At 42.1% G+C, this 14354-nt stretch overlaps 1 protein-coding gene across 2 annotated transcripts in view; it reads left to right on the plus strand.

The window, feature by feature from the left end:
• LOC137425443 (paired box protein Pax-5-like) overlaps nucleotides 1-14354 on the plus strand; it is a 154333-nt gene that overhangs the window by 57476 nt on the left and 82503 nt on the right. Inside the window, exon 6 of one of the 2 annotated variants that reach the window (XM_068113885.2) lies at nucleotides 2087-2274. In XM_068113885.2, coding sequence (XP_067969986.1) covers nucleotides 2087-2274 — 188 coding nt within the window. The remainder of the gene's footprint in view (nucleotides 1-2086; nucleotides 2275-14354) is intronic. The other variant, XM_078776654.1, reaches the window with a different exon arrangement.

Consider the following 14354-nt stretch of genomic DNA (forward strand, 5'->3'; position numbering starts at 1 on the left):
GCACCTCTATATCTCCGAAAGCACTGAATAGAAAAAATTGAGACATGGCTCATTGTAAAGAACTCCCCATGGGGAATAACATACGTTAATTATGATGTCATAGGTGCCTCCATTATGACGTCATAATTCGACAATTACAAAACTTCATCCGATCAAGATGAAATTTCTTGAGCATGATCTCGGAATAAATGAGTTTAGAAAAAAAAAAAATGATGACGTCATCGGTCACGTGGTTCTACCGCCATATTTGTTTCAACACAAAAGCTTTAAAAAACACTGAAAATACATCGTGGCGAGGGTTTCAAATCTCTGATTGCTCTTCTTGTTGCTGTTGTTTTTGTTTTTCTATGCGCCGCAAAATATATTTTTTAATAGCCTGGTGTTGGCTTAGCGGTTAGGGTGCTGGCTTGGGATTCTAGGATCCTGGGTTTGAATCCCAGTCTGATCGCTGAATTAACACCAGGGGGGTTGACTCAGCCTGTCATCCTTCCGAGGTTGGCAAATTGAGTACCAGCTTGCTGGGATGAATGATCACGGTGTGTACCCTGGCTTAGAATAGGTACACCGTATCCCTGCGCATTGTAAGAGGCGACCAAGGGTTGGCGTCAGGAAGGGCATCCGGCCATAAAAAACATTGCCTCAAACAGGGAACCATGATTGTCATGGGGCCTGCAAGTTGTCATGGGGCCCGCAAGTTGTCATGGGGCCCGCAAGTTGTCATGGGGCCCGCAAGTTGTCATGGGGCCCGCAAGGCTAACCCCTGCCCTAGTGGGGAAAATGGCCTTAAAACGATCATTCATTCATTCATTCACTCACCATTTTATTTAAATGACTTATTTGGGGAATGGCGAAAATCTTTTGAATTTTCTGAAATGTTCAAAATAATTTCAATCATAATTTTGTTTATAATCATAATACAGGTTAGAAAGAAATGGGTAACTGGAACTCGAGATGCGGGAATTTTATTTCGACTTTGATTATCACATAATGCATTTTTGTCTTTCTGATTAAACCAAAAGACTAAAGCTTTAAAGTGCTGGCTTTTAAAGATGTTGACAAAAAAAAATGGGAAAATCTTAGGACATTTGTAGGAACGATGCAAGCACAGGTAGTGTTGTCATTGTTCGCTGGCCATGTTGTTATCCTCACCTTTTGCTCATGCAACATAAACTCAAAAAAAGAGCAATTGCTATGATCCATTGTGAGCAGATCAATTTACCTGTTTTTACCCCACACATGTAGCACTAAGGCCATGTGAAGTAATTGGTTCACTCTGTCTGTCTGTCCGACAGATATCCGTTTATGATCGAGAAACAACTTCATTTCAGTTTTATTTAATTTTATGAACACAAATTGGAACATGAATTGGAAAAAGAAACCTGCAGTTTAGCAGTGCTTTGGCTCTGAATTTGGAAAAGTGTATGGAATTTCGTCCTGAGCCTTAAATAAGGTGGTGTAAAAGAGGGTGCATCATCGGCGGTAAACTTCTGAGTAAATGTTTTTGTTGCTTGTTTACAGCTTTTAAAACTTTTATTTTATTTCAATTGATATTATATATTTCAACAATGTAGAGCACAAATCGTCTTGTTTGCACTTCCAAAAACCTTCAGTTTAGTCGTACTTGGGCAAATTTTATGTCTCAACCAATCAAATTTGCTGCGCTCTGATGGCAGAGTAACAGCGAGGTTCAAACAAAGATGGCGGTGCCTAGCGATGCAACCACAGAGCTAACATTGTCCAAAAGATCGGTTTGTTCATTGCATCATTTTCTCAAAGATATTTCTAAAATCGTCAGTTTCTTTGAGAACACTTGGTAGACGGTTCGGCTCTGGACTGTTCCGTTTAACGGTTTAACCCATCGGCTTTGTACGGTTGACATCACACCTGTTATTCAAAGTTCACGAACAAAGCTAGTAAAATTATCCTCGGAAACACAAAGTAAAAGTTGAAAAGACCCTTTCCATGTCCTTTTTCTCAAGACTGCATGCGGTAAGATGTTGTAAGCATTTGATTGGTCCTTGCAAGATGATGCCCAAATTATTTATTTTGCACATATATAGCATAACATTGGCCTCTGGTGTTTCAGCAGGTGCAGAGGGAGTCCTGGGCATGACTGAGACTTTGTCTGGTGGAGAGCCAGCACGTAAGCAGTTGCGAGTTGATGCATTTGCTCAACAACAGCTCGAGGCCTTGGAGCGTGCATTTGAGAGACACCACTACCACGAGAGCTTCGGCAGCGGTGGCAGTGAGGCTCTCAAGGCAGAGCAGGTGACAGTAAGTTTATTAAGTTGTCATTCAGTTTGGAGCCGATGGTCCAAGTGCCCTATATTAGGCTTTTTTCTTTTATTACTAGTCACCACCTGGCATTGACCTGCTTTCCAAAATCAGTTTTGTGGAGCCATGACAACCTTGTTTTATTATTCTGTAAAATTTAGTTGCAGGTTTAGGGTGGTGCTGCCTTTTCACAGGTAGAATTTTGGAGCCTATTTCAAGTTCACCAGAGGACATTGAGGGTCAATCATAAGACCATAGGGGCCAGACAATAAGACGATAATTCAGTCAATAAGGGCCAGATCAGACAGGGTATCAAGATTATCCCCTCCCTAGAGGTCAATAGTGAGCCAGCTGAATTTTTTTATCGATGGTTTCATAGAAATATGGTAATTCTCCTGAGGACAGCTTGTGTTCCAGAAGCTTAGAATCCAAATCATACGATGGTGTGAAGAGACTCGGGATAGGAAAACCAACTTGATGTGTGGGCATCATCAGCAGCAGGATGCTTGGAATGAATCGCTTTGAGTTATTTGATAGACTGTGGCCGGAATTAACCTGCTATCATATCATTTTGTGTCCCTCGAATTGACCTGCTACAACTCCTGCTATCATTGCTTGATTAAAACATAAGCAACTTATGGGCTCAAAACTACAGTATGCTGCTCAAGTGTTTATCTTTGCAGCACCCTGCCAGCAAGGACAGCCAGGTACACCAGAACTGAACTGCCATTCTCATGTGAATAGGCTATTGTATGCTGCATACGTCATAATGATGGCATAATGGCATCAAAATAGCCATACTGCTCCAACTCTTTCCCCAAATTACTATTGCTTTCCTTGAGTGGATTTAAACCCCCAACCTCGACAAGGATGTCAACCCAATGGACGAACCACTGGGCCATCATATCTGCATTTTGTTCTTATATTAGCTTTCCAAACTTGTTACTCCCTTATCTCTTCCATCCAAACATTTTGGTGACTGCAGTCTGTGTATTAATGTAAAAAAAAAAAAAAAAAAAAAAAAAAAAATATATAAAACACAGTTTGTGTGTGTGTAATGTTACCGATAGACTCCTAAACGGAGAGGCTCACGTACTTGATATTTGGCACAGACATGGCCGACCTAAAAATATTTGACGAGATCCATATTTTTAATTCATATTTACCTCAGCGCATTTCAGCGAGGAATATTATACACGGAATCTGAGCGGTGGCAGAGCAGCGCGTTGATTCGCTCAGAGCGATCACGTGATGTTCCATTCCCGCCACCAGACCATTGAACACCCCCCTCCCCCCTCCCCCTCCCCCTCCCCTTCCCCCTCCCCCCTCCCACCCCTTTCCCCCTCCCATCCCTCCCTCTCCCCCTCCCCCTCCCCCTCCCCCCTCTTCTCCTCTCCCCTCTTCTCCTCTCCCCCCCCTCTTCTCCCCTCCCCCCCCTCTCCTCCCCTCCCCCCCATTCCCCTCCCCTCCCCTTCCCCCTCCCCTCCCCCGCCCGGCAATGCCGGGTACTTCTGCTAGTATATATATATTGGCTGAATCACTTTTGAAAAAGTGCTAGTTAATGTGCTGATAACAGCATTGTTAGTGTTAGGCTGTTGAAGTTTATGAAGCTGATACTTTACCATGCAGATGAGGAGACAATTTTCACAAATATTTCAGCTTTTTAATCAGTGAGTTGATGTTGAAGGAAACGCTTGTAGAAATTACGTGTGGAAAATTTATTAGGCTAAACAAACAATACATAGTCAATGGGTCGAAGATACACACACACACACACACACACAAGAAGGTGGATACTTCGACTCCTGGGAGGGCTTTGTTCCACCTTCTGAAACCTGTATATTGAGATAACAACCAATGACATGTACACACGTACACATCTTGTTCAAAAGTCTATTTTGGTTTTTCAGTACCAAATTTACAATTAATATATCATATATGGACAAAAAAGTGCTATAAGGACGTCAAGTTTACACTCGAGTCTTATGCCATCCCAGTTGGCACCTGGGAACATCAGGCCACAAACAGGTCAGCTTGGTGTAACATTTGCCGCAAAGCCCTAGAACACTTTGAATGGGGGAGACTTGCTCTTGAGAGACAGTGGATGCAAGAAAGGAAAACCTGCCAATGTCCATCTCCGCAAGGACCAGTCTATACCTGTGATGCTTGTGGTAGACGCTGTAGGTCCCGCATTGGACTATACGCCATCGCACAACACACAATACTTAGTGCGCATGCCAATGAAGGGAAGAGATTCGTCAAAAACGACGACTCACACCATCATTTGGGTATGTCTGAGGCCTTTTATTTGGCCTCAAATATTTTGCCAAATTTGCCTAACGCTCTCGCCATGATGCTGGCTTCAGACGGGGATGCAAACCAGACTGCCCCACCTCCATAAAATTGTGGCTGTTAAAAATCAAATTGCATCTCTCAAAGTCTAAGCAATTATTTCCTGGTATCCTGGATGAATCCCCTGCTTAGCGATGAAATGGGATATGTATGTTAATTAATAGAGAGGTGTGGAAATGATGTGATTAATTTAATGGTAACAATGGAGTTGTTCATGTATACGGGTTAAATAGAAATATTACTTTAATGGACTAGACTCGATGGTGTAATGGTTAGAGCGTCCGCCCCTACTCCAGGAGGTTGGTTTTTCAAACTGAGGAAATGTCCCGCTGAGTGCGGTGAGAAAGGCGGCGCCATTGTTGTGACGTCGCTGATACCCAGAGTGCCCTGGGAAGTGACGTCACTTCCCCTAAGCTCAGTGGCTGTGTTTGTCTCGTCTAACAGTCCTTTGTGTTATTGTGTATTCGTCTGTATGTCCATGCGTGTGAGATGTGTTTGTGGCAGCTCCATTACGAGCCTGTAAAAAGATAATAAGCTCTCATGGGTTTTAAGTTATCTTTAACAAAGTTTAAGGTTAAACGATACATTTTCTTGACCGTCTTTAATCACTAAGCAATTGTTTCTTCTATTTTAGCAACGTGGAATTGAGGTTGAAGGCTGCTGGCCACTTGTATCTAAATGGTGATTGTTTGAAATGTTTTAATTGTTTCTACCGTCATTCAATTCAAGTATTTTCCATGTTCATTATCCTACAAAAAGTTACGGTAAACATATGATGTTTGTGTTGGATTGTAAACTAGAGTAGCTCAGTCGACCGTAGGCCAAATGCCTCCTTCAACTCTTGTTGAGGGGTGTTTGGCATACTCACCATGCCGAGCATGGATTGGTGAGAACGTCAGTCCAGGAATTTGGAATTTGGCCAGGGTACAGCTGATAACTCACCTCCTCTTCCTCAAACCAACTTAATGGGTCCATAATAATCAAATCCAGCATAGAGAACTTAGAGCACTTGTGCTACATCAACACCATCCTGCTCGAGATGTTATTGACGATACATAACAAATCTCGATGTACCGCGATTTACGTTATTGGTTCTTATAGCATCATAATCAGTCTGAACCTTTACCTCAATCATTTGAAAAATATATATTTGCAGGAGTCGAGATTCTCATGGAAGAGCAGGACAATAATATTTGGCATGTCAACAAACCAAATAATGGGACAGAGGACACTGGGCAAGTGAGCTGCAAACAAACCAGAAAGCAGTAGTGGTTGAGTCTCAGCCTCTTGATGATATTATACCAATTAATAATGTTACAACTAAATCTTAAAGAGCACATGAGGACATTGCATGAGCTTTGATATCCTGGAGCTTTGGAATTTGGAAACAGGATGTATGGAGTCATGGGTATTCGGATGCATGCAATTCGGATGAAACTAGTCCTTGAAATGTTGGAGGTGAGATTTTTCATTATTACCTCGGCCAACGAAGGTGGGCGGAGGTTATGTTTTCACCCACAGTCTGTCTGTCTGTCTGTTTCTCCGTCTGTCTGTTTGATTTTCTGTCTGTCTGTTTGTCTGTGAACAGGATATCTCAAAACTTTGTGGACGAATTTGGAAGAAATTTGGTGGAGAGATTGGTTGTGTAACGAGGACAAAATTATTAGATTTTGGTGAAGATCTGGATCCAGATACTAAAATGTTAAAGTAATTCTTCAACATTAAAAGATAGGGCCAAACACACAATCTCAAATATATAAGCATGATATCTCAAAAAGTTATGGACGGATTCTGACAAAACTTAGTGGACTGGTTTGGTTGAGTGTGTGACAAGGACGAACCAATTCCTATCCACATACGATAATTTTTAAGTGATTCTTCGCCATTGAGCTATAGGGCAAAAAACGATAAACTGGTATGGCATGGTATTTCAAAAGGTTGTGGAGGAGTTGAGACAAAACTATGTGGATGAGTTGGTTCGGTGTCAAGAACAAACCGATTCGATTTTGGTTCAGGTCCAAACACGGTCTATCAGTGGGATACAAAACATAAACTGTTCAGCCTGGTGGAGGTATGTGTTCTACCGAGTGCCGTTCTAGTTCTACATGTGGCATCCACCAGCTCTTAAATATCTTATGGTCAGTACTGAGCCCTAGGATACCTGTGTGTCACATTACCTGATGTGAAATATGAACAAAACTGTGCATTGACTACACTTATTAAGGACTTCTGTGCAGCTACTCCTCTGTGGTGATTCATGGAATGTCCGTGTTCGTGCTTTCCTGACATACCGATCATTTCCAAACTCCTTTGTCATACCATCACATGTTTCATTCCAAAATCTGTACCTTCAGTCCTGCTGAAATGATGTTCTATGATCAGGAAGATTGGTGTTCAGGGGTGCTTGACGTCTTCCAGTTAACGTGGAAATCCCCCACAGTCGATTTGGGGAGGGCTAGGTTGGTTGAAACCATCCCAATTGAGGTGCCTGCTCTGAAAGCCAATTATAATTCCCCAATGAAACTTCATGAACTCCTTGAAAGAATAATTTCTCGAGGTAGTACAAATAGTCAGGGAACAATCTGTTGATGGTATTCACTTATTTAATTTGGCAGTTACCCCTGTAGGTTGGAGCAATAAAACTACTCTTCACGAAGGACACCGTGGGATTTTTAGCGTCCACCAACTAATGCTGGCAGATGTGACGCCCAATGTTCATCTTTTAAAGTTCTGCTTTACAGAAATTTGTTACTAGCCTCAACCTTTCATTTTTTTCACCCCTGTTTGTCTGTCTGTCTGCCTGTGAGCATATCTCAAAGTTATGGGTGGGTTTGGACAAAATATTCTGGACAGCTTGGGTGTGTGACAAGGCCAAATTGATTAGATTTTGGTGAAGATATGGATTTGGATTTTTTTTTTTTTGTATACAAAGTCGAGGCTCGTGTAAAAGCTAACACATTAAACACAAAAAACATAAACGGACACATAAAACATATAATAAAGGGAGCGAGAGACAAGAGGGGGAAAGAGAGGGAGGCACAAAGGTACAACAACAGTAGAGAACAGGGACATCGGGAGATCTGTGCGAGGGAGAGGCTGCGGAAGGTATACGGTATAAAATAAGCGGACACTACTAGGAATTTCAGGAATGAAGTCGGAGATTGAAAGTGGTGGATTTGGGATGTATTAACGGGGGTAGAAAAGATTCAAGGTTTTGGATGGGGTAAGATAAGAGATGGTGGTGAACAGCTGTTTTAAAGACCTGGAGGGAGGAGTGGGATTGAAGAGAGTGAGGGAGTTTGTTCCAGAGGTGGGAGAAAAGGGGAATGAAAGAGTGAAGGTGAGCAGAGAGTCTTGATTTTGGCAATTTCACCAGAAGATGGTTGCTGGCAGATCTTGTGCATCCTGAAGGAATATTTGGGGGACAGAGCACAGACAGAGCTAGGGGAGCTAGGCCGGAGAGGAGTCTGTAGAAGACAGAAAGACCACCAACCTGCCTGCGGTGAGTGAGTGAAAGGCCCTCAGAATCGGCTTCATCGCGGGAGATTCCAATGATCCTGAAACCTTTTCCTTCAACAGCGTAAAGCCGAGCTAGGAGCATCAGCCCAGAGGGGAGAGCAGTATTCCATCAAGCTGCGGATGAAAGATTTGTATGTGGTGAGGAGCTCAGGTGTGCCAAGGAAGGACTTCGCACGACGGAGGAGGCCCAGTCGGCGACTGGATTTGTAGGCCAACTTGGAAATGTGGTTTTCCCAGGAGAGATCATGGCTGGTAGTGAGACCCAAAAGTTTGAGTGACAGAACTTCTTGGAGAGGATTGTTGAGAAAGTAGATGGGAGAGTTTTCCAGTCGGTCTTTTCAGAGCGACATAGTGAGAGTGTGAGATTTGTCAGGGTTGAAAGACTTGTTACTAGAATTATATAAGCGATTCTTCAATATTGAAATATAGGGCCAAAATGTTATGTAGTACGATATTTCAAAGCATTATGGTGGATTTTTTGTTGCAAAACTTAGTGGATGAGTTGGTTAGGTGACAATAAACAAGCCGATTAGATTTTGGTACAGGTGCGGATCCGGATACTAGAATTATGTAAGTGTTACTTCACGATTGAGAGGTAAGGCCAAAAAGATATTTCCGCCAGGCTGAACAGTTTACCTTTTGTATCCCACTGATATGCCAGATCTGGATTCGGACCTGACCCAAAATCGAATCAGCTTGTTCTTGTTGCCTAACCAACTAACCCACCAAGTTTTATCATAATCCATCCACAATGTTTTGAAATGTCGTGTTTTTTGGCCCCATCTCTCAATAGTGACGAATCGCTCACATAATTATTGTATCTGGATCCATATCTTCACCAAAATCTCATCGATTTGTCCTTGTCCTACACTAAACCTGTACAGCAAGTTTTTTTTGCCCAAATTTGTCCACAACTTTTGGGATCTTGTGCTATATATCGTTGTTTGCCAAATCTCTCATTGTTGAAGTATCACTTAAACAATTCTCGGATTCAGATCCGAATCCAGATCTTCACCGGTGGTGGCGGTAACAATTTCACAACAAATGGAATAATTGGCGATGGAAACGACAACAATCCCGCGATGGTTGGCTTTGTCGTGCTGCCAACAAAAATGCCGTGACCTCATCATTCATGATGAACACTTTGACAAAAGTCTATATTTGACTTGGCTGAACAGAATAAAAGTTCAAATAAAATCTGGATATTGTACACATATTTGTAAGGCATTGTTAATTCAGTTTACAAACGCTTCCCATCAACCACCTTTGTTTGCACAGCTTAAGCAACACCCAAAAACATGTTGTTAGGGCCCGTCAGGCCACATCAGGCCCACAATTATGTCGCAGGCACCCTGTTATTCCCATGATTAATCATTTGTTGTTGTCGTTGTTGGTATTTCGTCCACTCTTTATAGTATTTAACGGATCACCATGGGAACAATACCTTTTTACTGGAAGTAAGTACGAATCAGTTTTATTTGTAAATTTAACCTGGTGTGCATCCTTAAACCCAACTGTCCGAAGATCCTCCTGTCTTTCTTTCACTCTGTAAAATGTCTGCTCTGAGCTTTCGATGAAGTATATAAACAAGACCGATAGTCTAATAACGGTGTAGCTGGGCTTGGATCTGCTGAGTGGAGGATCTGCTGTCCCCATGTCATGTTACCAAATCCTCCGTTCTGATTGGTGGAAGTTTGTGAGGGACATACATACATACCCCGTCCGGACAGACAAACGTTATTCCAGACAGCATTGCCCTATGAGCTACACCATAAAATTGTGGCCGCCAAACCACGTGACCAATGACGTCATCAACTTTTTCTTCCCTCGACCAATTTATCCCGACATCACGCTCAAAGAATTTCATACTGATCGGATCAAGCGTTCTACTTGTCTATTTATGACGTCATAATAAAGGCACATACAACATCATGAACATATGTCATTCTCCATGGGGAGTACTTTATAATGAGCCACCTTTCATTTTTTTTTTTCCATGGAGCGTTTCAGAGATATAGAGGTGTAAACGTTTTTGATTTTTCCAAGATGGCGTCCCTACAACGTGACCTATGATGTCATAATTATCATTTTTAAAATTACACAGGAGGAGTCGCTCCTGTGGTGAAAATTTGGTGTCAATCACAAAATGCCATCAAAAACTCGGATTCTTCAACAGGCGAATCTTGAGTCGCATCGTTTTTGTCCCCCGTCGCACGCGAAAGGGGGACTATGGTTTTCCCCTCCGTCCGTGTGTGCGTCCGTCCGTCCGTGCGTGCGTGCGGACATGCGTGCATGCGTGCGTGCATACGTGTGTGCATGCGTAAGAGAAGGACCAAATTCTAATTTGGTGTGCGGGTGCAACCCACGTCAAAATCCAAGATGGCCGCCGCCATGTATGTCTGACGCCATGTATGTCTGAACCTTGTGAGCGGAATATCTTGAAAAATAAGCGAAGTACCAACTTCTAATCTGGTGTGTGGGTGTATCTAAGCATATGGAAGAACGCTCTTGAAAATTGGGTCGCCACGTCAAAATTCAAGATGGCCGCCACCACATATATGTCTGAACCTTGTGAGCGAAATATCTTGGAAAATAAACGAACTACTAACTTCTAATCTGGTTTGTGGGCGTATCTACGCATAAGGAAGAAGGCTATTGAAAATTTGGTCGCCACATCAAAATCCAAGATGGCCGCCGCCATGTATGTCTGAACATTGTGAGCGGAATACCTTGAAAAATAAGCGAAGTACCAACTTCTAATCTGGTGTGTGGGTGTATCTAGGCACAAGGAAGAACGCTATTGAAAATTGGGTCGCCACGTCAAAATCCAAAGATGGCCGCCACCATATATATGTCTGAACCTTGTGAGCGAAATATCTTGAAAGATAAACGAACTACTAACTTCTAATCTGGTGTGTGGGTGTATCTAGGCATAAGGAAGAAAGCTATTGAAAATTGGGTCGCCACGTCAAAATTCAAGATGGCCGCCACCACATATATGTCTGAACCTTGTGAGCGAAATATCTTGGAAAATAAACGAACTACTAACTTCTAATCTGGTTTGTGGGCGTATCTACGCATAAGGAAGAAGGCTATTGAAAATTTGGTCGCCGCATCAAAATCCAAGATGGCCGCCGCCATGTATGTCTGAACCATGTGAGCGGAATACCTTGAAAAATAAGCGAAGTACCAACTTCTAATCTGGTGTGTGGGTGTATCTAGGCACAAGGAAGAACGCTATTGAAAATTGGGTCGCCACGTCAAAATCCAAGATGGCCGCCACCATATATATGTCTGAACCTTGTGAGCGAAATATCTTGAAAGATAAACGAACTACTAACTTCTAATCTGGTGTGTGGGTGTATCTAGGCATAAGGAAGAAAGCTATTGAAAATTGGGTCGCCACGTCAAAATACAAGATGGCCGCCACCATATATATGTCTGAACCTTGTGAGCGCAATATCCTGAAAAATAAACGAACTACTAACTTCTAATCTGGTGTGTGGGTGTATCTACACATAAGGGACAACGCTATTGAAAATTGGGTCGCCACGTCAAAATCCAAGATGGCCGCCTTGCGTCTTCCACTTTGTCAACTCACATCACTTCACCGACGGGGGACCTAGGCGTAATGCTTGTGTTTTTTTATTTTCACACACCAACCTAGGGCTGGCAGGATAGCCTAGAGGTGTGTGTGCATTTGCCTATAAACTGTCATATTGGAGTTTCACATGCAGGGAGTTGCATCAGTGTGTGTGCCATCCATCTACCTGATAGATGTTAAACTAGGTGTTCCATCGACTAGCATTAGTTAGTTTGTGGACATTAATGGTCCAACAGTGTCCTTTGCGAAGAGTATGTGAGTTATTGCTGGCACCCTGGCCAAATTACTAAATCCAGGCCTGACTTCCTGAGTCGGAGCTGTGACCCGACCACAAATGTAGCTGAGTAACCAGCAGCTCTGCTTAGGGCATGGCACATGATGATGATGATGATGATGATGATGATGATGAATATGTTCACAACTCCTCTCATACCCTTATTTTTTTGGAATGGCATTGAATCAAACACAAAAAATTCAGATACAAATTGTCCATTGCAAGACTAATCTCGATTTATAGCATGTAATGTTAATTAGCCCAGTGAGACGAGCTCGAATATGTGTGCACAGGGAAGGTTCATTGGTAAACAGTGACCACTTCTGCCATGCTGTCCCCTGAGTGAGACGTGCTCGGTCTTTTTCGTTTTTACCCCTGTGCACGTGAAGCGAAAACCGGGGTTAAGCAAATGGTTCATGTCCGTCCGTCTGTCCATCTGCCCATCTTTTCAGTTTATGATCATCAGTTTATCATTAAGAAACAGCTTCTTTGAATCGAATGTTATATTTTGAACGAGTCTTTCGTTTTACCGCACTTTTAGCTCTGAATTCGTCCCGATTGCGCATGCGTCTGTCTGGCAGTCAAACAAAATTGAAAATCATTCCAAACAGGAAACTTCTTGTTTTTTAAGGACGTCATAAAGGACAAAAACAACAAATCAAAATAATTAATGTAATGTGTTAGGATGGTGTAATAGACTCTGAGGAAAATGGTGGTCAATTCCCAAATTAATTAATTTATATGATTTTACAATCTTTATTTTATTTAAATTTAATTATATACTTGAACACTGTAGTGCACGCATCGTCTGTCGTAATCTTATTATAACAGAGCAAACGTATATGGTTATGTTTGTTTCCATATTTGTGACCAAAACCTCTTCTTCTTCTTCAAATTAAAATAACTCCGAAAAACACAGTCCATGAACTCTTAATTACATACTGTTGGAATATACCTTTTGACCTTTTAGACTGCTGAGACCCCTCAGACCTTTGACGACCCTTTAACTTCCCAATGACCCTTAAGACCACCAAGACCCCTATAGACCCAAAATACTCTTAAAAACTCCAAAGACCCAAAATATCCCGAAGACCCAAAATACCCCGAATACCCAAATATCCTTAAAGACCCAGAGGACCTAAAAGACACTGAAGACTCAAAATAACCCGAAGACCTAAAAGACCGTTAAAGACCCAGAGGACACAAAAGACCCAGAAGACCCATGTGATCATGTTTCAATAGCATTTTAATTAATAGACGTACTGTACTCATATTCCAATAGTATGTATTTAATAGACGTGCTCAGTCAGGTTTCAATGGTATGTAATTAATAGATGTACTCATGTTTCAAAAGCATGTGATCAATAGACGTACTCTGGTTTTAAATGGACATAAATAATGATGATGTCATAGGTGCTTCTATTATGACGTCATAATTTGACAAGTACAAAACTTAATCCGATCAAGATGAAATTTCTTGAGCATAATCTAGGAATAAATTAGTTTAGAAAAGAAATAATGATGTCATCGGTCACGTGGTTCGGCCGCCATATTTGTTTTAATATAAAAGCCTTAAAAATCACTGAAAATACACCTTGGCGAGGGTTTCCAATCTCCGATTGCTGTTTGTTGTTGTCTATGAAATTGTTCTTTACATCCAACAAGACCAATGTGTCTAGATGTTTTTCTACGTTTGACAAATCGGTGTGATTATTCATTCAATGTGGACAACCTTGAGCTGAGCATTCTTTGCTGAGCATTCTTAACCTGACAGCAATGAAGATCTGATATGCTTGCAGTTTTCATCTATCTATAATTCCAGTAATCTCTGTCTGTACGTTTGTACGTCTGTACGTCTGTTTGTCTGTGACCGCTGTTTCTCGACAACCACGGGTCCGATATACTTTTAACTTGCCAGGTATATTGCTGGGGACCCGAGGATGTGCCTTTTCAAGGTTTCATATTAATCGGACAATTACTTACCGAGCTATGTCCAAAAAACGATTCAACCAATCAGAGAGCAGCGAACGATCGCGTGTGCCGAACGTGGAGGACACACTCTGCCTCGGATGGCACATTTGAGAGCGTATTCATTTATTTCACGTTTGCAAACTATGTTGGCGTTAAACTATGTTTTAAAACTAATAAAACCGAATTTGCGATTCATTCGCTTTCCTGCGCGTTTGTGCACGCGATGGCGATTTCTTTACCAAACTCCGGAAGCCGTTCGCTTTGGACCAAACCATTGCATGTAAATAGAGGGGGGGGGATTGTCACCGTACTCGCAAGCCGTTCGCTTTGGACCAAACCATTGCATGTAAATAGAGGGGG

This window comes from Myxine glutinosa, chromosome 4 (assembly GCF_964187855.1).
Source record: "Myxine glutinosa chromosome 4, kmMyxGlut1.1, whole genome shotgun sequence".
In the NCBI taxonomy this organism is placed as follows: domain Eukaryota; kingdom Metazoa; phylum Chordata; class Myxini; order Myxiniformes; family Myxinidae; genus Myxine; species Myxine glutinosa.